Source organism: Corvus cornix, chromosome 2 (assembly GCF_000738735.6).
Source record: "Corvus cornix cornix isolate S_Up_H32 chromosome 2, ASM73873v5, whole genome shotgun sequence".
In the NCBI taxonomy this organism is placed as follows: Eukaryota; Metazoa; Chordata; class Aves; order Passeriformes; family Corvidae; genus Corvus; species Corvus cornix.
The window spans coordinates 2,562,732-2,588,459 of NC_046333.1; the positions used below are offsets into that span (position 1 = coordinate 2,562,732).

General features: G+C 39.9%; 1 protein-coding gene across 11 annotated transcripts in view; it reads right to left on the reverse strand.

The window, feature by feature from the left end:
* Nucleotides 1–25,120, reverse strand: part of NKTR (natural killer cell triggering receptor) — a 38,460-nt gene extending 13,340 nt beyond the window's left edge. For 2 of the 11 annotated variants that reach the window (XM_039571161.1, XM_039571151.1), the window contains exons 1-10: nt 25,067–25,120; nt 24,748–24,827; nt 16,372–16,446; nt 14,001–14,108; nt 13,314–13,358; nt 11,528–11,615; nt 3,464–3,493; nt 2,504–2,649; nt 1,282–1,504; nt 580–729 (exon numbers count right to left, since the gene is read on the reverse strand). In XM_039571161.1, the coding sequence (XP_039427095.1) occupies nt 580–729; nt 1,282–1,504; nt 2,504–2,649; nt 3,464–3,493; nt 11,528–11,615; nt 13,314–13,358; nt 14,001–14,108; nt 16,372–16,446; nt 24,748–24,805 (923 nt within the window). In that variant the 5' untranslated portion in view covers nt 24,806–24,827; nt 25,067–25,120. Of the gene's footprint in view, nt 1–579; nt 733–1,281; nt 1,505–2,503; nt 2,650–3,463; nt 3,621–5,903; nt 5,923–11,527; nt 11,616–12,973; nt 13,002–13,313; nt 13,359–14,000; nt 14,109–16,371; nt 16,447–24,747; nt 24,828–25,066 lie in introns of those variants that run through there. The other 9 variants (XM_039571156.1, XM_039571144.1, XM_039571176.1 and 6 more) reach the window with 8 other exon arrangements.
* Nucleotides 25,121–25,728: the final 608 nt, after the last annotated feature.

A 25,728-nucleotide genomic window follows, 5' to 3' on the forward strand; every position in this document is an offset into this window, starting at 1 on the left:
GAAATTAAAAAACCCAACACACCAAACCAACCCAACACTGATTTTAGAGGTATCTGGCACTGGAATGGATTAGCTCAGCTACAAAAGCAGGGAAATTTGACAGTGGAGGTATAAAACACATTGGAAGTATTGTGACTTGTGACTTCCTCTGTAGAAAAAGAAGAGTATTTTCTCTTATTCTCAAATACTCTAAGTCAGGAAATTCCAGGTGACTGATTCTGAACCAAAGTTTCTTAATCAGTCTAAGAAAGATGAAAAATCACCTCTCCCAATCCCAAGTTTCCCTTGCAATCAAATATTTCCGGTGGTTCAACGATTACTTCTGAAATTACTCATTAATTTTTTTTAATTGAGTTTAACACGTGATCCTTAAAGATCAACGAAACCATCTCGAGATCTCACTGAAACCCCCTGGCACAGGTCACAAGGACTATTACAAAGGAAACTGTAAAAAGGACAATGAAATGACCTCATGCAGAATTCTGACACTCCAGCCAGCAGCAGCAGGAAGAGAATGTTAACAGGAATATTTCATGCACAGTTTTCACCAATCAGAATAAAAAGCTCAGAGTTCCTTACGGTTCAGGCTCTACATTGACAACAGGCACATCTCTTCTGAGCAAAAATCTATTTTCAGGCACTGGGGGGATTTCTTCAGGACGTACCACGGGCTTGTCCCTCTTTGTGCTAAGGTCGACTTTGTCTGTGACATCGCTCTTGTCAGAAAGGCTGCTAAGGGAAAGAGCAAGGTGAGAAACCACAATTAGCTGGAAAAATCCCTTTTCCAACTGAATTCCAAGACAAGATGCATCAAACTTAAAGTTGGTTGACCAACCAAAATGTGTTGAACAAGCCATTTTAGGCTAAAGGAAGGATGGGCCACTGTTACTGCAGAGAAAGTTCAGTTCTTGCGTTCCAGAAAGTAACTTTGCTTTTCATTTACAACTTGTTATGAAATATTTTAAAAATATAATCAAATTTATGTACAAATTCTGCAATTTGCCTTAAGTCTCACTTTTGAGCCCGGAATAGTTTCACATGATGGGATTTAGTAATTTCAACATCACTCTTGCTTCTATCTACGAAGATCTTCAATTATTTCATGGAAAACACAACAACAAGCTCAGCTTTAGGGTTTTTTGCCTGTTTGTTTACAAAATCAAGCACCAAACCCCAAACTTCAATAAAAGCATTTTCATATTTACTGCTTGAGCACTTGATGCAAACAAAGCAGAATTCCCCAGATTTCACTGCAATTCTTAAATTTAAGAGACCAGTCACCGTCTTTGGCTTGAGGTTCGCTTGCACCTTGGATCCTCTTTCTTCCTCTCCTCCTTCCTTCGTTTCCTGGACTGTTTGGTTTTAGCTCTTCTTTTCCGCTTTCTCCTCCTGCTCCTTTCATTCTCAGCCTCACTCTCAGATGAGGATTCTGAAGAGCTGGATGCACTGGTGGAGGACTCGGAGGCTTCTGAGTCAGAACAGACTTTCTTCTTCTTCTCCAAAGCTTGAACAGATATTTTCAATTTACACTGTGCACGTGTGTGTGCATGTACAAGCACAAAGCACACAATTTTACAGATGTATAAATATACAAATGTGCCATTTTAGAGGAGCTCTGTGAACTTTTTCCCAATGAGTTGTATTAAAGAATCATAATAAAAATTCATCTAATTGTGTCCAGTCTAAATCCATGTTCGTATAACACAAATATTTTCTTTGTTTCTTTTACTAAGAGTGTTCTTTGCTTCTTTGTGTATTCTGTCTTTCCTGGAAAATAATTTGAAAGACAGAATACACAGAGAAACAAAGAACACTTATAGTAAAAAAAGATTAGGTTCTTTTGGAAACAATGCACAGGTTGCAAACCAAAGATTAAGAACAAATTAGTTGCAGGCTCAGTTGTGTATTTTTTGTTTTTAAAATTCTGCCATTTTCTTTTTTCTGCATCCTCACACTATTACTATGCCTCCTATTGACTTTCTCTAAAGGACATAAATAACCACCTTATCCTTAAGAAAAGTCAAAAATTAAGTAGAAAATGCAAACTTATAACACTCAACTACTTCACAGAGACTGTCCAAACATGTATTTAAGATCACTTATTCTCTATGAAACTTCATGAAAAGGAAAATAGGGTTGACCACATATATTGCATATATTAACTTTGCAGAACCTTTAAATAAACCTTTGCAAAGTGCACAAAATCCAACTTTAAGAAAAGCACATTTGTGTGTCCCTCTTTCAAACACAGAAAAATAACTTTTCATTCCTTGTTGAGTTTGTCATGTCAACCTCTAACATGAACAGGGGACAAATGTTGAGGGCAGAAAACATTTTCCTCTGCCTCGCCTTCCCCTCCTACACCAAGTTTATGTTTTACAGGCTCGCAAGAATTAATTAAGATTCTACACGTTTACCACAATGATCTTTAGCTGCTGGTGTAATTTTTGTACTCTCTGAGAACAACATGAACAGCATTAATTCTGGGAATGCTGGCACTCACCATCCTTAGCTGATCTGGTAACCAGCACCCCACAGTCAATAACTCGGACGTCTGCGTAGGGCCTGCTTGCAGTATCAGTTTTGAGGTTTTCTATTTGTTCTATGACTTCAAACCCAGAAATAACCAGTCCAAAGACAACGTGGACACTGCAGAAAGAAAGTATTTACAGAGTACAAAACATCTCTGAATCGCTGTAATGATTTTCCAATTTATTTCAGATTTTAAAAGTCAGTCTGAGATACAAGCATTGAGCTCTTAATGCATTAAGTAAGATTTTTTGAAATGATTTTAAGTTTAACATTGACAACAATGCAAAGATTTTATGCAATGTGAAACAAAGATCCGCTCTGACACCACGTATTTCCCTCAAATCGAAGCAGTCTCCTCTCCTCTACAAGGGCAGGGTAAACAGATCATAATTCCTAATCCACCCTTCTATTTTTGCAGTTTTGTGCAACAGAGATCAAGAGTCCATCTATAAACATGACATGTTCTCCCCAGAGAACAAGAATTCATAGGTGTCTACAAACCCAGGATACAATTCCCCCCTGGTATTGCAGGGAGAGTTAAAATTAAGGAATCCTTGGTTTCGTTCTCTGGTACCACATCTTTCTTTCCCTCTTCCATTTGCCCATAAATTTTAGGGATAAAAAGATGCCCCAAAAGAGATGACTATTCAAATATATTAAACTTGACAATTCAAATCCCAGATTTATAGGCTGAGGGCAGCAACCAGTTTTAAAGAAATAATCTCAGGATTTAAGACAATTCAAGTTTTTGTCCAGCTTTAGGAAATAAGTTGCGACTCAAAATTTTTATAGACCTGAAACTTTTGTTTTCCATCTTGCCCCATTGTATAAATCTTCCACAGATTTAAGGATTTGTTTCCCTGTTGTTGTCTACTTTCAATATAACCTTCAAACTTCAGCAATCATTTGAGAAATTAGAAAGGATTCTTACCCATCGAGATGAGGAGCAGGTTTTGTTGTTCTGTTGGACAAACAGCAAGATGGGAAGATGGTAAAATAAAATAAAATCAGGGATTCAGATGAAGTAAAAGAGGAGAATGACACAGAAAAAAAAAAAAGAGGTGAAGGTAAGACAAAAATAGTGAAAAAATGCAGTTAAATACATGGAATTAACAAATTAAAATTACAGATTATACAAACAGGCTTTCTTAAGCTCTTACATGATATTTGTTTGAAGTTTAGCTAAGTGTGCATACTGAAAGCTGTACCAAGTATCATTTCATGCATGCAGTAAACAATTTCCAAGTAAGTGTCTTTAAATACACATTTAATGTAACTTTATGATTTTTAATCACAGAGAAGATACAATTTGGTAATAAATAATGGGTGACCCGTGGGATTTAAATGTTTCTGAGTTTATTAGCTTCTTAGATTGTAAGGTCACTTTAAATACAGTTTATTTTAAAAAAGAAGAGTTATGATATGTGAGAGATTCTCTGCTTCCCCTCACCTCCCACCACTTCTCACTCCCCCTTTACCTGCTTGGCCTCCTGACTCAGAATACAAAGCAATAGTTCTGTCTTAAGTCATCAAACACTTCAGCTCAAAAAACTCACAGGCTTCTCAAAATCAACAGCAGACATTCTGTGCCACCTACACTTCACTGATAAATGCAGATTTCCTCCCTATTTTTCAGCTTCTCACATTGAGCCTGAATGGAAAATGCAACTGCATTTTGTACAAATCTTTTGGATTCTAATGCTAGGAATCCTTTTCCAAAACCCAAGCAAAGTTACTTCTCCAAGTGAGCCTGAATTCCTGCTGCACAGGGGATCCTGCTATGCAGAAATATTGAGTAAAGAACATCAGAACCTGCTCATATATTTGGGGAGAAATAAAATAGAAATCACTTTTGAAGTTACTTTAATATGTGAAAGTATTCTTCCTCTCTCTCCTCCCAAGCACTATTTTGCTTTTAAAGCCTTCTTCCAATGAACTCCCCTCTCTCAAAATAAATAATCACAGGTGATTTTTCAAAATTTACAGTAACACGGATTTGGTATGAAGAAGTCATTTTTTCACTGTGAGAATAAAATATTACTTCTTAAACACTTCTCTCCCTCGAGTTTTGAACTATTAGCTCACAAAACACTGCAGTGCTGGAACACATCCCAAAAGGTGGAACTGTGAATCAGGAGTGTTTACACTCTTGATTTTTTCTTTTTTCCCAAATGTCAACCAGACCATCCACTTCTGTAATACTAAGTAATACAGAAAACTTCTTTGCGTTAACACAGGGGAATAAATGCTATTAATACAACATTAAATTTCTCAATAGCAGTGGGTGTTCTTTGATTTTCCCTTGCTAACACAGCCTATTGCTACAAAGAGAAAAACCCTTACAGCTTCTGAAGTTCTTGAAGCAAGAGTTAACTGCATTAACAACCTGCTGTTAAGTAAACAGTTTAAGTGGGTTTAATTATAAAGCTGATTTAAAGGGGTGAATAAAACAGAAGTGGGTTACTTCAATGAAACCAATAGTATTGAAGACTTAGTGTTTAGAATTAGCTGGAAACAGCAATAGGCTCAAACCCAGGCTGGGGAGGCTGCAGGTGCTCCTGCCATACTGCAGCAGCATTTGAGACCAATTAAGCAAATTACCTAAGGAGGAATTGCCTTTAGACTGGTCCTTACTGAGCAGAGAAAGGGAGGGTTGGTGCATTAAAACCCATGCAGAGGCTTCCCCACTCCCCTGGCAATTTGAGAGATAAATGGACAGGGTTTCTCTCCTTGTTCACCCAGTGAGAACACGAGGAGGAGCTTCATCCCAAAGGAAAACCTTTCCGATGCACGACAAGGAGCTGGGTGACTGAACAATCTCCTCTGGGAATCAGAAACCCAAATCCTTGTTGTGCTTTTGAAAGTTTTCTCACCTCACTGCAAGGGCTGTGACCCAACATTTAATCTGCAAAGGTGCACTTTAAAAGAGCATTTCAAGCTTTCCTGCATCAATCCTTGAATATTTGCTTTGGCTTCAGAACCTAACCACAAGCAAACCTACCTCCTGTCTTGGCACTATGGAAACCTAGAGTCATGATGAGTTCATCCGCCAAAGTAATATTTTATTAGAATGTTTCTATACAGAGCTCTTGTAATTTAAACCATTCCAAATCTACCTTATAATAGATACTGTTATGCAAGTTATTTACAGAAGGACAAATCCCTTTCTTCATTCAAGTTTAAAGTGGTTTAAGGTCCTGCTGAAGAGAAAAATCATCTTTTTGATAAAAGCACTTTCTCACCCACCCCACCCCAAAGAACCTCAGGCCTAACAAAGGGTTCAATGCACATAACAATATGATCAGAAAAACAAGAAAGATAAAAACAGAAAGAAAAGGAAAGGACACAGCCTTAGAGGAATGAGACATTACCTTTGGAGCGCACGATGTAACACTGTTTCTGTAAATTTTACACAAAAATGGCAGAAATAAATTGTAATACATTTTCAGACAAAACTGAGTCTATGTTTTATTAAATACAAGTTTAAAATTAATATTAATCAAGTTGTATGCAGAACAAGGATGCCTAAAAGAGGGCTCTAAATTTTCTTTAGAATACAAGGTACTTTGAAAACTAAAGTTCTCCTTAAAAACAAAAAAGAAAACTCCAGACAAAACCTGCTTGCAAAACTACTGCAAAAACAAACAGTTAGAAAGAGAACGCCCCCACTCCCCGCTAAGTCTCAATCCAGCAAAAAATGCCCAACTTTAAGCAGATGAATAACCAATTTCTGTGGTTTATTCACATGCTTGCAGGGGTTCAAAGGCTCTGCTGAATCCACTCCTAAGCAGACACTTCCCAGGCTGGCACACAAACATTTGGATTCACAAAGGAAATGTGTACAGCCAGGAAATCCACAACTTCAGACATTTCCTAATTAGCTGACATCTTCCTCCTACAATGAAGCTTTTCTACAACTAAGAAAAATCAGTGTTTTCTCTAAAATATGTGCATTGATTGCTTCTGTTCAGAATTTTAGAACAAAAACCTGCAGGTGCAAAAGCCCAAACACCTGCAGCAGCTGATACTGGATCTGTCCTCTGGCGTAATTCTGAGCAGCAGCAATGTTTTAAAACTGTATTATCAGTTGAGCTTATCCACAGCACCCCCCCAAACTATTAGTGATTAATTATCTCTGCACAGCCAAGCACTGAAATGATCTTTTTGTTTCTGATTACACAGAAAAGTGTCCTGGGAATGTTTTCACTCTTCCATAAACTTTTGATCAAGCCAATGGGACCTGCTTGTGTGAGAAGTGCACGTGTGCCAATAATGCTCAAAGATAATGCAACATCAGCCCCTTCCATCTGACATTTTTGCATTGTTGTATTAGTCAACTGTTCAATAATTAGCTCAAAGGTATTTCTATCACAGTAAAAAAAGGAAATTATTAACTGTTGATTAGAAAAATACCTCGTTTGGGACACCAAAAAGATATTAACTACTTTTAATGAGCTGGTAACACTGAGAAATAATTTGTAAAATGAAAACAAGAGCCCTCATAAATGATTTTATCCTTCATTGAGCAGATCAAAGTGGTTCCTTTGTTTCAATTTATGAACTGGGCATGGCATCACACATTAAAACATTTTTAAAACAAAAAATCCTATTTAATTCTGAGCAAGAAAGCAGAGCTTGAGAGACACATTAAACCAACAACACCCTCAACATGGAGAAAAAGAAATCTGTCAGTAATAGGAAATCAGACTCAAGTTTTAAATAGCTGTGGAACACAGAGGCAAGAACTCCAAGCATTTGCACTGATAAAGAACAGAATCTGGGACTCCTCTTTAGGTTGCACTAAGGGCTTATTCCTCAGCAAACTCCACAGCTAAACAAGGCAATAAAATTAATTATTACACAAAACTTCCCTCCTTTAACAAAGAGGTTACTTTGTTTTGCTTCCTATTGCTGCTTTACTCTTCCTTCTGCACGGGCACTTCTGGTTTGCTACAAATGTAGCCTGGCAGATTTGGTGTGACAGCGGAAGCACAGCTGAGCCCGTGGGAGGATCAGGAGTCTCATTAATGTTACTTTATCCACTCATTTTCACCAGAATAGCACTATTTTGTACTGTGAATTTCCTCACTGGCAGGTTGGGAATGGCCACAGCCATGATGGAATGGCTCTAAAGAGACAAGATATTCCCAGATCAGCTCGACTGAGAAGGGAGCACATGGATCCAGAAGAACATCACCCGAAGTACAACAGCCACTGAGCTGCAATATCCAGAACAGCCCAAATATCCCCAATCTGACCCTAAATCAGAGCCCTGAAGACATCAGCTCTATCTGTGCATTGCTCTAGATGTGCTCCCCTCAGTAACTGCTAATGATGTTGGCAGCAGCAATTCAAAGCAGCTACTGGATATGGAAAAAGAAAAGATGATTCTGGAGCACTCCCTGTCCATCTCTGCCCCATCCTAGGGATTCCATATCTCAGTACCCACATGGAAACAGGGCAGTTACAGATTAACATCCCCAGATGGTGTTTAGAACACTTGCAAAATCACTGAGGGCTCTCCAGGAAGTAATTCACAGAAAAAAATCAGAGTGGGGCTCCCTGAAAACACAAATAGCCAGTTTATAAGCTGGTGCCTGACAACTCTCTTCAACGCAAGCCTGCAACGAACTGCTACAAACCTTTGGGTAAAGAACACTGAAACTGCAGCATTTTACAAATCTGAAGGGATTCTCTCTGTATCCTTGTTACTGGACTGCAATGTGCTGTGTTCCTCCAGAGCAGGAAATGTTTCTCAGGCACATGAGAACAGACTTGGCCTATTTACAGCACATGTGCATGGAACTCACAAGCCTCCCTCAGCTACACATTCTCCTTCCCACCCAACTGCTGCTCCTACTCAAGGGGAAAAAAAACTATGGGGAAAAAAAATCAGTCCACAAGCATTAAACCCAGCAGCTCTGGTGTTACACAGACACACTTCTGACTCCCCTTTCTACCTCTGCACTTTGCCCCTCTCCACCACTGCTTTGATTTCAGTCCATGTTTTTTCCTGGAGCTTCCTAACAACACTTCCACTGCCTTTTCCATGCCCAGTTCTCATTGTTGCTTATAAATCCTCCAAGCTCTTTCATGCCAGAGAAATTCCTGACTAATCCAAGAAACACGATGATTTTTTAGGATGGGTCAGATGCCTGTTTCCTTTAAGATTAGTCTGGAGATTCTGTTTCAAGTAAAACTGACCACTTTAAATCAACTTTTAGCAACTTTCAGGCATTGCAGAGCCTTGTTGTGCCTGGTTTGTTAGTGCAATTTGCCAAAGAGACATTTGCTGCCTGATTACTTTCTGTAAAGACTCATTATTCCAAGTACAACTTTTCTGTGATGAACAGGGAATTCTGATGAATTAACAAAACTGTTATAGTCAGGATCCTTGCTATTATTTTAGCCCTACTTGGACAAACTGTTATATGAAAGAAAATAATTTATTTGCACTCCTTATCTGCTACATCAGATGTGTACAAGATACAGAGTTCTCATCCCTGAGGTGATCTGTGAAAACAAATGCAGAGCTCTAAAGAAGCTCAGATGAACTATTCCCTTTTCTATAAATTTAATCAATGAAATGAAATATATACAAGTATTTTAAAAAAATCTGAAGGCTACCACTGAAGGTTGCCTTTTACACACTTTTCAAGTTAAACATTTCAAGAACATTTTTCCTAATGATAAACTACAGAGAAACTGAGCATTACTTGGGAGTATAAAAAAACACATTTTAATTTCAGCTTAAAGTGTAAAGGAAGACAGTATTTTATTGAAGAAAAGCTCTGTAGATGCACTGTATACTCCCTACAGTAATCAGAGAATTGCCACCCAACAAGACTAACTGCTTTAATAAACTGCATTTTAAAGTGAAGGCAGAAGCTGCCTAGATAAAACCTTTAGCAGCTGTTTCCCACTTGGAATCCTGATTCTCTTCCCTGGCTCCAGAGCAGGCAGGCCCCTTTTCAGACATTACAGGATACCCCAGAAATCTGCATGGGCAGGCAGGTAAGGCAAGAGCTCCAGAGCATCCTCATCCTGAAGGCCACGGAGGACACCCCAGGAGACTCAAACCAGCTCTGGATTCCTGCAGGCAGCTCAGGTGAATCCAGTTCACAAGGAAATTCTTAGGTTTCTTACTCTGCCTCAATTCCCACTGAACTCGCACTTCTCCTTAGAGGGAGTTTATGAAAAAAACCAGAATTCTTCAAGAAATCCGCATCTTTCAAAATACTTCTGTATTTGATGAAAGTGCTTTTAAATAATCTTCATTTACTGTCCTGTATTAATTATAATTTAGTATCCAACACAACCTTGGGTTGTTTTGGTGTGTGGGGAGAGACCACGTGTTTAATCTAATTGAACAAGCTGAGCCTACCAAGCATCAGGGAAAGAAGATGACTTTGGAATCAAATGCAGGAGAGAAAAGAAACTTTAGAGCCCTCAAATGACAGCTGCTTGACTGATGTGACATCATTAGGTTTTCACGTTTCACGTTCAGATAAGCTTAAAAAATGGAAAATTATGGCAAGAAGCCCAAAGGCAAGTCATGGAGTAAAAAATAATGAAGCAATGCCTTCAGAGAGCTCGTTAAGCCATGGAGTTGTATTTATATAAACTGTTTTCCGTATTAATGTGCACACAAATCCTTTCAGATTTATTGTAATGAAGCACAACATCTAAAATTTCCTTTGAAGGGAACAGAAAACAAGCTTTTGAAACAATTTTATCTCTGTGGAATGTCTAAACAGTGGTAACCGTGAAAGACTTTCTTTTAGGTTCCTATGCATTTTCCATTTTTAGGACATTTTTTAGGAAAAGACCTAAAAATGTTTCTTATCTGAACTATATCATATCATACTGAAGATCTTTTTCAGGCAAAGGAAAAAAATGCAAGATTCTTGAGGACAATTTACTCCTTTACTAAAGACAGGGAAGCGCCATTCATTCTTATCCCGCAAGAAAGATGGCAAAGAAAAAAATACTTTTTCTAGTTAAGTAACTACCCTAAAATTTCCTTTTGATACCCCAGTGTTGTTTCACAAAGTATTTCCAGACTAAAGTTATCAACCTGCTCTTTCCAAATACAAACTGTTAAACATTAACAGGAGGCAATTTTGAAAAGGGAGTTAACAAGAGGAATAATCACATCGAAGTTTGCAAGCTTAAAAATACTGATACTCAATCTAAAACACACCTGCTTTGACCAGGAATTTGACCTCAATTATCAGACCTGAGTGTTTTACTTATGAATAAAGGTAAATGTGTTTTCTATAATTTCTATAATTTAACAGAATATGGTTACTAGAAGGGAATTTTTTTGAAGGTAATGAAGGATAAATCTGATTATCAGCACATAATTTTACATAGCGTTGGTACCAAAGTAGTTGGTAGATGCACAAGTAAACAGAATTAGGCAGAATATATATTTAAAAAGCATGTCAGGAATAAACACTCAAAAAATTCATAATAGTAATTATTACAATCAAATAAAAAGCCCCAAAAAACAAAACCCCCACTCATTCTCCTCCTGAAAAAAGAACAAACAAAACAATCCCCCAAAAGTAAATCATAAATCATCATTTTTTAAAGAGCAAAACCATACAAACCACTTCTAGATCTCAACCCCCTTAAATACAATGCTCCACATTGTCATTTGCAGATCAACTCGTGAGATTTGGCTGGTGCACACACACAAAGCCAAAGAATCTATTTTCTGGCCACTAAGAACTGAACATAAACCATATTTTTAGGGAAAAAAGCTACAAAGAAGGAACATCCATGGAGCACCAGCTTTAATCCAAATGAATGCCACAAGGAAATTGTGATCTCTACCATTTCCTATTGCAGTTTTCACTGCAGGTCCCACTCACTCCTAGCTAAGATCAGATGGATAACATGGATATGGATAATTTAGCAATACCATCTTTCTCATGAACAGCGCTTCTCTGTGTAAGAAAAGCTCGACTGTGGGATCACATCTACTCACATGAAAAATTGGGAACCATTGGTATGTTTCCCTCGGTTTGCCATTGACAAAAGGAACGCTCTGTCATGTTTGAGAATAAAGTTTTCATCTGTTTGAAGAAAAAATATGTTTGTCAGATTTTCCCTGGCAAGGCAGGCAGGTTGTTTTCTTAGTAACTTATGGATGCTCTAAGGAGAAATTCTGCTGCTGCTGGAGAAATGTGAACAGGTTGGAGAAAAAACAATGATCAGGTTTAAACAAGTCTCTTCAAAATTACAGTTGAGACAAAGCATTCTTTCTTAAAGAAAATGGTGCAGATATAGTGCAAACATTTCTAATTAAAAATAATTAGGGTCATTACGAGTGTCTTCAATAAACACTAGATTATGGATTTAAATCCAAAATTATTTGGGTAGGAACAAGGTTGGCAGAATTACTGACATTCTAAAACAAGAATTAACATACATCATACTGTTATTTACACTCCAGGTGAAAAGATCAGGAGAAAAGCCATTTATTTCCCTGGTATGGCACACTAAAGGATGCCACCTCTATCGATTCAAAACTGGAAGTCTCAAAACATAAAAGGAAAAAAAACCTCTCTGTATCTGAATCCAAGTATAAAATCCATTAGGACTAAACTGAACATGCATTTTATATTGCAGTGAATTAAAGAGGAGTTCTGGTTGTACAGCAGAAGATAAAACCAGATCTTCTCAAGGTCATTTCCAAAGATAAAAATATTAATTTGAATGTACAAAGCTATTAATTTTTAGATCATATATCAAAACACAATCCTGCATATTTAGCACTCACTGTGCTGAGAAACAAACCTTCAGTAACTTCTTAGTAAATGGAGCTGTACAAGCCTTTCCTTGACTAAAAATTTTAATACTCCCAGCATCAAACTATGACTCCTTTTAAAGAGAAACTTATTTTCATGCATTTAACCAGAGCAACTTGAAACACACACAGAACCAGGGGCTGTAAATAACTATATGTAGTATCTTAACATTTGAATATCACAGTAACCACCTGGTTTTCTCAAGAAATAACTGTATGTCTTTAAACAAATACTTTATAAACTCACCATTTTCCTTCCAACAGTTTTAAGAGAGGTAACTGTACATTTATTTACCAATTCTTTGCAAGGAAAATGACTTGCATAGCACATAAATAAAGCCAAACCCTTTCAGAAATGAACCCTAAGCATACAAACCTTGAGTAGGGCAGGGGAGGAGAAGGGACATTAAAAAAAGAAGAAATCACTGTTTAGAGCTGGAATTATGTGAATTCTCTCCCAGAATAAGTCATTAACCCTCAGAAAGGTTAGGCACAGAACTCTTCATTTCTCCAAGCAACACAGATATCCATCTACAAAGGGACTTAGCAGTTGTCTATATATTTACTAGGGAGGGGACAAGGGAACAGAGTTTGAATTTGTGTTACTGAGCTTTTGTCTCTTACCTTTTCATTTTGCAAAAGACCACATTCTCTATAAACAAAAGAATATGTTGACAGTTTTAGGCAGGAAGATAGGAGTTTATTCATGAATAAAGTTGCCTAGCCTCCATGCTGAAAGTCATGTTTAACCAATAATGTTAGCCTTAATTAATTGTCAATTTAAGTTAAATATTAACAAAAAAATTATCCGGAAGTCATGCATATAAAAAGAATTGTCATGCAACATTAGTTTCATGCAAAAGGTGATCTATGAGTGGACCTGTTTTCATTAAGTAGTTTGGGAATCAAGACTTGTTTATCTCAGAACTGAACAAAGAATCTGCAAAGACATATTTGCTCTTACCTTTAAAATAGCCACCATAAATAGATTCACCTCCTTTTCCATTACCTACACATTAAAAAACAGCAATTAAAACTTTTGTTGCATTTATACAAAAGCTGTGCATAACATTCCACCAGCACTTGACTCTCAAAACAGGATATTCCCTCCTCAGGCTCATTCCCTCCTCAGCATTTCAGGACACAGTGAAAACAAACATTTTGGTAAGGACAGGTATTTCAGGAAAGGATTTACTGCAGAGAAAGAAACAAAAAATCCTGGAAAACTCCTTTTGGAGACTTTTAAAACATTTCTAGTTCATTCACTGCTTTATTATTAATTTTGAGCTTATTTAAACAGTTACATTCCTGTACCAACAGAACATCATCAGGGTTGCCTCTACTGCAGACACAGAAGTGAAAGGAAATTAAGGCTACAGCTTGGATTGGAATTGTTTTAATAAGATGGAATATCATAAAACCTTCCAGTGAGGAGTTCTTAACACACTTTTCTGAACAAATATTACAGCAGTTGAAACATTTTAGAATTTCAAAAATTAACAAGGAAATGGGTGATCTATGCTACACTTCAAATAAAATATTTTAATGGAACCAATACTTTCATGGTATTTTCTGAAGTTCTATATTATGACCACAAATTATAACATTTCTGTTCCATTTAAAACTTCTCAGTTTTAAAAGCCCACTTTACCTTCGCTGAAGTCCCCACCCTGAATCATGAAGTTTTTAACCACACGGTGGAATGTGGTGCCTTTGTAGCACAGCTTCTTTCCAGTTGTTTTGCCAATTCCTTTTTCACCTGCAAGAAGGTGAAACAAAAAGAATCCACAGACTGTCACTGAAAAAATTCCAAGGGTTTTCCCTCCCTAGTTCTAATGGACATGGGAGCCATTAAAATAGCAAAATTGTAAAAGATAACACAGTCTTGCCTGATGCCTTTTACAAGGGACCTCTTGGGTGAAAATTAGGCTGTTTCCTAAAATAATTTCCTCTTTCCCACAAGCAGGAGTGTGTAAATCTACTCGGGATAATTTATAGTAAGACAAGAGTCCAGGATAATGGTGGGTTAACTATTTTCTGTGGTTACAGCTACACTCCTATGCAGGTTACAGTATCCTTTTCAAACCACTCACACATCTGGATGAATCAGATGATTCCCACAAGAAAAATGTGAGCTCAAAACAGGTTTCAACTGAGTTTCAATGTGATCCACGCTTGGAAAAGTGGGATTAAGCTACCCCAAGCTTCCACGCCTCCACCAATCCACGCACACTGTCAGGCCACCCTCCCTTAATGCCAGCTCTAGATCAGGTGGACTGGTGATTTTTGAGTTAGGTGGTCCCAGAACATCAATTTCATTAGCATTTCCTCCAAAATTCAGAAGAGAAGCTGCCCTGGGGATGAGGTCACTATGACTGGGAGGGCTGAGGTCCTACATGGTAGGTTCATGAGGGATTTATACTGGTCAAGAGACACTGACTTGAGCTTGCCAGAAGAGGAGAGCTGGCAGAACGTGGCAATTAACAGTAAAAGGTTATAATAATAATATTATACACTGTGCAACAGTTAAACCCCCACATTATCCACATATACAGGAGATGCTGTGTAATGAAACACAAATCAGCAGGATAAATGACAGGACAAATAACCCAATGGTCAGTTTCATCCCGTCACTGGTAATGGAACAGGTATTTGACACTGGGTTAGAGACATTTAACCCAATATTCTGCACCATGTAGCACTCTCAGAAATGCAGGTACACTCATTACCCAGAGCCAACACTCCCCTTCTGCAATCTATTACTCTGCCACCCCAAATTAACTGACAGCTCAATCATCCCAGATTTGCCATTCCAAGCCCATCACTGCCAGGATGAGGGCAAAGGGCAGTTTGTGGCACAAAACCCACTCAGGGCATTGCTGTTTATCATGCTTCACTCATGAGAGTTATTTACCTGGCCCTCCACACCCACAGTCCCAAACTATGCCTCGTCCTACCCCACTTTTGTTTTCCACATGAGTTATGCAAGCAAAGCTATTTATTACAGGGATGGACACACTCCTCCCCAAAACATGCCTCTCTTTGCTACAGCACTGAAAACCTCTCATCAAACAACACCATGGAATATCTGCCTGCATTTTGGTCACGTTTCAGGATGTCCCTCAGGGCTATGGATAATCCCCTTAGAGAATGGGATCCTGCATGGCACTTGACCATGTAATTGAGTTGGTACACTGAGATGGGAGCTTTGACTGTGCCAGAAGTCACAGTCCCTTTTTTCACTCCCCTTTACAGTACTGACAGTACTTTCCCAGTCAGGTAAAAGCCACACCAATTGTTCCACTGGTAAGAGCTGCAGCACCTCCCTAAGCTCAGACACTTTTCCATAACAACCAGTACAATGCCTGTGTGCTCAGCTTCTCTCTTGTTTCAGGCCAAATACCAGCCTTATTCTTTTTGCTCTAAACATGCATGAATTTTGTCTGGAAAAGAAAACTCATTGTCCTTGAGCCTCATCTACTTACACCCTTCCTGCCTAAGCAGCTCTTTCCATGCCCTGCAAATCACTTGAAAATGGGATGGCAGAGGAGAACTCAGCTGCTCTGGTAACACCTGGACTGGCAGCTCAACATGACACACTTTGAACTGGGTGCCAAAAGGTGCCCATCTGAAATCAGAAGGGAAGCTCCTGACAAAGCACCACAGCAGATGGGCCTGTGTTTATTCCATAGGTGGGCAGGATCTGCAAGTGCCAGTCTGCAAGTCCAGCTGTTGGAATTTAAAAGCAGGAGCCTCTCTCTGTCTGGGCAGAAAGGACCTTTCCAGAGGCCAAATCTACTACTGACAGCAATGCCCAAATCACCCTGTCCTCCTCCATCTGTCAAAAATACCCTGGCTTGATGATGGCTTTATGCAGATTATATGGTCCAGAATGGGACAGCATCCCTTCTCCATTATAATTTACCCCTAGGTGGGCACAGGCCTTGCATTGGCTGTGTTCGGTACTGGTACAAAAAAGTAATTGTAAGTAACAATAAAAATCTGAAATATCAGCTACGTACCCGAGCACAAGCAAAGGAAGTTTTTACAAGTCTTCGGACAAATGTCTGAGAAGAGCTGAAACATAATTCGACCAACTAGAAGATAATTTTTAAAAAAATAATTAGAGTTTTAGAACTGTTTGGAATAAGAAAATCTGCACATAAATAAATCTGTGTGCTTTAAAAATGTAATTTTAGTGAGAAAAGGTTATTTTATCAAGCAGAATAGGAAAACATCTTACATATGTGCATATTAAAACAAGCAGCAAGAAAGAACAGTAACATAATTGTACAAAAAAAGAACATTAAGCAATATCATTACATCCAATTAATCTGAAGTCCTAGAGATTACATTGTGATTTGAACCTGGAAAGCCAAGCTGATTTACTAAAACAGTTTATCATGTCAGATCTTTTCCATTTTGAAAATGATTTCCCATAAATACAGGTCCTCAGAGAGCTGGAGCAATTCCCTCCCCAATTACTGTGTTTATACAAATACATTAATAATCACATTTCCACAATTTTCCCTGTGATCATTACCTACAAAGTCCAACTGGCTTAGTTCCATATTGTGCTGGGGATTACAGATGCGTTGGCACTCTTGGCCTAAAATCCTTTAGTTTAAAAAAAACCCAAATGAACCAAAAAGGGAAGGTGGGAGGCAGGCAGGACTAATGCCTCACTTGCCAGATACCATGAACCAAATATTTTCTCTTTGCTGCTAGTGGTAGTTGTGCTACATACCTTCCTTAAAACTATTAAAATACTGCTGAAAAGTGGTTGAATATAAAGAAAACTCTTTTAAAACTGATTTACAGTTTTTGTTTCATTTTCCAAGATACTGGGATGTATAGTACTAAAAAAAAAAAAACCCAAACCAAATCACTCTCGAATATATGAAATCTTTAAAAATTACATAATTAATAAAGAAAAAATTGGTATCTCTGCAGGTTGTAAAATAATCCATAGAAGCCACACTGTTGGGCAGAATTACAAGGAGACCAGTAAAAATCCGTCAATAAGCACTACACTCTAGTGGTGCACACTGGTAAAACGTCATAATTTAAAAAAGTAACTACGAGAATAACTTCTCTTTTCTTTCCTTTAAAAAAAAAAAAAATTGAAGTTCAAATGTATTTCATTCAATACTTAGTCACCAAAAAAAATTTGAGAGGCTCTTAAGAAACTGCATTCAGTTTAAGGCTTTGTCCAAATATATACAATGATAACAAGGTGAACTGTTAGCTCAGAAAGGAAGAATAAAATAACAGCACTCGTACTTGATAATCTCAGATAAAAATTCAAGACGCCTTGAGCTGTTGAAATGTCTGCATCTCATTAACTGCAGTAAGAATGTTCTCTGAGCATTCATCACTACAGCAGGGAAATCTAAAGGACATGGGTAGGGAAAGTGTCCAAAGAATGAAGAAATAGGGAATATCCAAAGATCCCCCATCAAACAGCAGTTCTGGAACTACCACTGTGACACAATTTGTCACAATATTCGCAAGTGAAGAGACCATTCTAAGCTGTGAGGATTGAAGATTCCTACAAAGAACACAACAGAGAAGACAGTTTAGCAGAAGAGTTATCAATTTTCATTACAGCCCAGGAGTTCAGGGGAGCCCAAGTCCCATTCCCATTCTTCTGCTGCAAAAGCACCAAACTGAACAGCAACCAAGTGCTCTAGAGAGCCACATCCAGATTTTACAGAATCATGGGCGAGAACCACAGAATGGTTTGGGTTGGAAAGGACCTTAAAGCCCATCCAGTGCCACCCCCTGCCATGGGCAGGGACACCTTCCACTAGCCCAGGTGGCTCCAAGCTCTGTCCAACCTGGCCTTGGACACTTCCAGGGATCCAGGGGCAGCCACAGCTTCTCTGGACACCCTGTGCCAGGGCCTCCCCATCCTCACAGGGAGGAATTTCTTCCCAATATTCCATCTAAACCTACCCTTCTTCAGTTTAACACCACTCCTCCTTGACACATTACTCCATGCCCATGTGCTTATGTCCCATGCCCTTCTCCAGCTCTCTTGGGGCCCCTCTAGGTCCTGGAAGAGACTCTAAGGTCTCCCTGGAGCCTTCTCTTCTCCAGGCTGAACAGCCCCAGCTCTCTCTGTCTCTGCAAAAGATTCCTCCTGCATTCACTGTGTGAAATACCACACGACACTTTCCAGGGAAAAAGCTGTCACTACCCCCACTCTACTCTCCAGCACAGCTGCTGCTTCACCAAGGTGCCAGCAGCCAAGTAACTGAGGGGTGTTAGTCCCTGCAGGCTCCAGAAGGGACGTTTACCCTGAGGCATAAATTGTAGAAGGATTTTGGTTGCAAGCCCTACTTACAAACCCACCACATTTAGCACCTGAAGCAGCAGACATCAGCACTTCCATGTTCCTCTGGAAGAACTCATGTTCTTGCAGATGACAAGGCAGAAGATGGAAAGAGACATTCATAACTAAGGCATCGGTTTCAGCAGTATTTTTCACCAGTGCTTTGTCAATAACAAAGTCTGCCAGGCGCTCATAAAATCACAGAATGATTCCTGCTGGAAGGGACCTTAAATCATCCAGTTCCATGCACAGGGACACCTTCCACTAGATCAGGTTACTCCATGCCCCATCCAGCCTGGTCATTTTCTGCCCTTCAACTCCTACAAATTGAAATGCACATATTGAACATCCAAAGATTACAGATTCTGTTTATAAGAGAAGGGCTCTCTCCTCCATAAAACCTGGAGCACTGCTTACCCAGTTCCATCCAGCCACAGAAAATGCTGCCGTCTGCTCCTGAGACACAAACCCCACACTGTGTATCCATCTGCTGGGTTACTGTCTGCATTTTACTGCAACTGCATGAATACCATTATCACTGAAAGGTTATATTTCCCACTGACAAACAGGCAATTAAATGTGCCAGAGAAAGATCAAACACATTTTCACACCTTGGTCAAAAATGCATGAAAGAACAGCTGCTAATAAAAAAATTAATAAAAGTATGTATGATTAGAACCTACAAATCTTTCTCTTGCCTCATCCCTCACAAAGAAAAAAAATCTCATTTTAAACTTGGAGCTGAGGTATATGCTGATATAACACAGATAAAAAAAGCATCTGAGATGCTACTAAGTTCCCCAGATTTAGACACCTCTTCTCTGAAATGATCCACCTTCAGTGCAGAAAGAGAATTTCCAATGCTTTCTTCAGCTTCATTTCCCTGATGTAAAGGTTAAGTTATCTGATGAGGGAACAAGCTCTCTGTGACTAACCATAATATTTGAACAGTAAACTAAAATAAATAAACAAAAACTGCTAAAAAGAGCCAGTCAAGTAGGCAAAAGCTGCTCACAAACCTACTCAGAGTCCTCAGTTGGCTTTAACCAAGAAATGAGCCTGCACAGACACCTCAACTCCAGGCTAAAGTAAAAACTGCTGGGATTACATTTGCCTATTATTTATAAAACAGTAATTTGATAAAGTATTATTTGTTAGCAGGCTTTGAACTTATTTTTTAAAGAATTAGAGTAAGTGGTGAAAGAAATATGTACATTACATACAGCAAGTGCTGCCTATATAAAATCTGAGCCGTTTAGAAATTTGATAAAGTGCTCTCTGCAGCTAATGAGCTGTACCAATTAGAGAAACCAGAAGGCAAAATGACCAGAAATAATTCAATTTCAGAACTCTGTCTTCAAATTAAAAGATAAATTTTTTTTCTTTTGTTTTTGAACTCCTTAACAATTTTCCAGCTGAAGAAGAACTAATATTTGATTCAAATTAAGTGGTAAAAACTCAGGGTAGGAATATCCATGCTATACTGAAATAAGGGCTCCTGCTAGCAAAGTTTATTAAAATAATCATTGATTTCAAGTGTTTATTGCTTCAAAGGTAAATCTTCCAATTTAGCTGGTTAACTTTTTGGAAAAAACCTTGGGAGCCAAACACAAACTGTTTCAAGTTATTTTCCAAGTAGTGTGAACTGTTTTGCTACACTTTATTATGTTTGGACCACACAGGTATCAAATTCAGCTACACACTCCAAAAATAACCCTGGTTTTCCAAAATTGCATCTACTGGATTTTATCTTTCCTCAATTTCTCAGAGTGAGCCAAACAAGAGGTACTTTTCTCACCCTATCAGCAGGAACATCCTGCTGAAGGAGAAAGCAGGGATTACAACCACTAAGACAGTGATGCACAGCCCAGGATGGCTGCCAAGGGCCCAAAGGCTCAGACAGATTTGCATCCAAGTTTAAATAACAGCTCTCTAAAAGGACCCTATTTGAATTCTATTAATTTGTTTATCCCTAAATCTGTGAATGCTAATGCAGATAAAATTTTTTTAAAAAACTGCTTCAAAGTAGGAATGTGGCTACAGTTTTCAAGGAAATAAAAGCTTGCTGTGGAACAAGAATAGATTTTATTTAAAATATGAGTTTCAAGAATGGATGCCCCTGTTCCCCTGAGCAGGGATCTGTAGTTCTGACACATTGACACTTTGACACCTCTGTGCCCCACTTGCACTCTTTGCAAGGAAAACCTCCATAAACTTCTCTTCCCAGCTCTCTCCTAAGCCCATTCTGCCACAAATACCACCTGAAGTTCCCTCCATTCCCTTCTTCCGTGCTCTCCAGAAAACCAAACTGCACACAACAAACATTCCCTGGCTTCAGTTTCCCAGGGATATGGAAGTGAGAGGCAGCACTTGGCCTTCTCCTGGCAGAGGAGGCTGATCAGTTTGTCTTTTATTTACTCATCCAACTTGTTCCAGACCTCAAGGGGAGTCTTCAGGGACTTCATTTCATCCTGCACTGACAACAATTCCACATGATTATTCTGAAAAAAATTTTTATTGAATCAGTTCCTTTCAAATCTCCATCTTACCACCCCGATAGGGGTTTTCTCCATATGGGATCCCCCTTGGCTCCTGCTGTCCCACACACAGTGGGTTGGTTGCCCATGGGGTTCATGGACACCCAGAGTTCTGGGTTCATGCTGCTCCATTTTCTGCCAATATACAACTTTTTCCCTTCAAAAAACTAAAAGTTAATGTGAAGCCAGATGAGAACAGTTCTCTCTTTAGGAAAGGCAACAAAAACCCCACAAGGCATCGCTGGGTCTATTACTGGAGGCACAATACAATGACTTTTGCAGTGGAGCTCATTTCACATAAATTCATAGCAGCTGAAATCTCAAAACACACCAAACTTCAGGCAAAAGTGACTAGAAAGAGAGAAGTAAGGAAAGACCAGACTGGCTGATAAGGGAAGGGACATACCCCAGGAACAAAAGAAACTGAAGTGGAACAAATCAATGAGCCAGGGCTCAAACAGTAACAGAAGACAGGAGAAAAAAAAGCAAAAAAAAAGAAAAAAAGAAGAGATATGATAAAGAAAATTATTCTATGAATAAGAATGAAACAGAGCAAAAATGAGTAAATTTAACATACTTTATGATGGATAAAGCCAGTCAGGGAGTGGGGTGAGGAGGGGGGATATGGGAAAAAGATCTTGGATGGCCACAGGAACTGCTACAGCAGCCAACTGCATCTGTGACATCCTAGTGGGACATCTGTTCCAATTATCACGGTACCTGAAAGGCTGGAGCTTCACACAGATTTTGCCTCACAGAGTAAAGACAGAATTATTTAAATAGGCATCTGCTGCCATCCCAAAATTCTTGGAATACTGTAAGCAGTTTAATCCTGTGTACACACTCTATGTGCCCAAATCCACTGGTGAGGGGCCCAAAAGAAGGGAGAAGCGCTGTTTGTGCCAGTATCAAAATAAATGCTTCTTCCTGTTTTATTTTCCATTTGCCCTTTAAAAATTATGAGCCACAACCTGCATTCATAAAAAAAAATGCTTAACAGGCAATTTATTAAAAGCAGCCTAAATTTAGCCTTAAGAAACACCAACCAACAAAGTTTGCCCCACTGCAAGAGGCAAGTACAAGCTGGCACTGAGTTTTATTCCAAGATTCTGTAGCTGTAATAAAATATAGACACAAAAGCTGTAATAAAGCTTCTGGAAGCACAGCCAAAGCAAAGATACTCACTCCTGCATTTTCTAAGGGATTTTATTAGAGTAAAACTGACCTGACTTTTAATTGCTACAGGTATCCTGACACACACTGGGCAAGCAAAGCCTGGAAGGGGAGAACCAAGATTTGGCAGCTGCGTGGGGGGAACATTTTTGGACTCCCAGCAACCTACAGTGTAAAAAATGACACAGTTTTGTGTTCTGCAGGCAAAAAGATGCTTCCAGTGCTGCAAGAGGCACGTCCTCTTCTCTCTGCATTTTGTGGAGATGTTAGTTCAGCTTTTTAGTACACACAAGGTGGGGGCAAGGCCTTTTTTCTTGGCTAGCAACAAAATGCAGGGCTGTTCTGTCCCCCACTCCTCCCTACATCGCCTAAAAATGAACAAGCACATCAGCTTATTTACTGAAGTCAATTAAGCAAAATGTTCATTTGAAAATCTACTGGCAGCTTAAAAGTTAAAATGAATACCTCACTAGTGCCAGCAGGAGACCACATCCCTCAGAGTTAGTGCCTGGTGTCACCTGGAAGCACTGATTTACCACCTGATTCAGCTTTTGAAGGTCATCTTAGAGCTAAGAGAGCAACGTTTAAGCTTTTTAAATATATCCTTAAATCCCGAGACAGACTTGCATGGTGAATTAATAAACAGGCACCAGAATAAAGTAGCATGACTAGACAGCAAGCAAGTCCCAACACCAATTTTACAAACTGGCATTTTTCCTGCAAAAATCCAAGCCATTAGTCAGGTGCAATGAAACCAGCAGGGCTCCAAGTTTGATGTGCAACTGGGAGATTCCTGTTACTTTCAGGAGAAAATAAATGCAGACAGGCACAAACAGAGCCAAAGCCCTGGGTCTGCTCCAGGTAACCCAAGCTCTGCACCACCAAGAACACCAACGCTGCAATTCCTCTCTGACAGCTCTATCAGTCACCAAACCCAAATAGGTCTGGGGGAAAGCAAAGCAATCCACTTTCACTCAAGATGCACAGCTCAAGGCTGAGGAGGGGATGAGGCAGGAAGAGAGATCATGAAATGGGAGCAGCAACCTGTGCAGGAAGAGCAGAGAAAACAGCGCAGGGAGAGATCCTTCAGATGGAGTCAGAACAAAAAACCTGACACTAAACCTAAAAAGATTAACAGCAAATGAGATGAAGAATGAATTGTCTTTGTTATGAATCAATCCCATCAAACTACCATTCCTAACTGGAGACCTACCCAACCTGAAACAGTTTTAGTTGTCTCATTCCATAGTAAATTCCACCCGAAATTAAAGCAACGGAACATGTTAAAACTCCATTTACATCACCACTTATCTGTTCACTGGAAGTACTCAGAAAACACACTGTCAATCAAAATAACTCAGATAGGAGTTACAATAGCAACAGATTTATAGATACGCCCTACCAGGTCTCTGAAGTTAGAACAGAACCTCTCTTTTGAAATCGTGGTGAAAATAAAACGCTAAAAAGGTTTCAGTTGCATCTAAATGCAGTTGAATTTTGGAATCTCGGCGATATAAGCTCTTAAATCAAAGGTTTTCAGAGAAACATTGAAGCAGAAAATGAAAGTGAAAGCGTAATGAAGACATCACATACATTCATTTTTCTGGAGACAAGTGGTAGCAAGATAAAGCACGGAGTATGTGTGAGACAACTAATATGCACTGATAAATACGTGTTCAAAGAGATGGGTGAGAAAAATCCCCACTCCCATCTTTACAGACAGGGGAAAACACAAGAGGGAACCAAGCTGCTATTCCAGCATTAAAACTCACAGCCTACCACTCCTGGGCATTACACTTGCCCAGGGAAAATACGAGTTAAAAGATGGATTTATTTTCATTATCGGGTTTTTTTAACAGGCCAGCTAGTGAGGTGTTCTGTGCTTCTATGATTGAATGCCCAGTTCTTCCTTTACATTCAGAAGACGCATTTTGAGCAGGACAAGGGAAGATTTAGCCCAGATGACCTCCTAAGTTCCTTCCCAATTTTAATTACTGTATCACTAAAAATACTTATAGGAGTAAATATCCAGTCTCCTCACAGCCTGCCCCGATTTTCCATAGTTTACAGAAGTGGCATAACAAAGGTGTAACAGAAAAGGTATAATACATCACTAGACGGCTTTTTACCTTCAGAACTGCGTTTACCAGCCCTGCCAAACCTTTATATTCATGTGAGCAAATAAAAATCGATCTCAAGGGAGAATAAGGAGCATCCAGCACCACAGAAAACATCCGAAGTTATTAAAAAGTAACTAAGAAATAACGCATCAATGGCCAAACTCGCTGCTAGCGGCTTGGGCCCATTATTTAGGCAAAAACGTGATTTAAAAGCCCCAAGCACAGCCTTACCTGGCTCCCTGTTGATCTCTATTTCGAAGAAGCACTGGGGCCGGTCCTGCACCCCCATGGCCGCCCCTCGGCCTCGCCACCTGGACACAAAGCAGAGAAGGAGCCCCCGCAATCCCTCCCTCCGTCCCTCCCTCCTCACCCAGGGGTTCAATTACAGCGGGGCGGCTCCGCCTCAGCCCCGACCCCGGGGCGGCGGGGGAAACCCGTTCTGAGGGGAAGCGGATCCTGCCGCGAACACGCAGCCGGGCTCGACGCCGTCAGCGCGGCCCATCCCCTCCTTCCACCCGCTTCCCATCGCTCCCTTTTCCCGGGGTTTTACCTGGCGGCTCCAGCGCTTTGTCCCCTCACGGCGCGCCCCCCTCAGCCCCCGCTGCCCCCCCGCCCCGCCGCCAGGCGGCGCCGCCGCCCCCGGCCGCCATTACCCGCCCGGCCCCAATGGCCGCGCCAGGCCACGCCCCCTGCCCGCCCTGCCCGCCGCGCTTTCCCGCCCTCTGCGTGAGGGGCCGGGGGGGCGGTGCTGGGAGGGGACGCGTGACCAGGGTCCCCCGTGCCGCGTTTAAGATGATGGATGTTTAAATAAAAATAATAATGTGAAAAAGAATCCAATTCTTAACTCATACTTTGCCGGGATGGGGGGGGGCGGGGGGGAAGGGAGTGGCGCCATGAGGGGATGGGGGCTCCGCTCCCTCCTAGACATGGCGTGACCAAGCTCCCCCTGTGCCGCGTTTAAAACGATGAATGTTAAAAAAAAAAATACAAACATCCAACTCTTAACTCATGCTTTCCCCCCATGGGAATTGTATTCGCCTGTAAGTGGTAGGCTGTGAGTTTTAATCCTGGAAATAGCGGCTCGATTCCCTCTGGTGTTCTCCCCTCTGTAAAAATGGGAGTGGAGGTTTGCTTGCCCACCTCTTTGAACGCGGCTCGGGCAGGAGGAAGGGGCTTTACAGAATACATAACGAGAATAAATATAGCGAATAA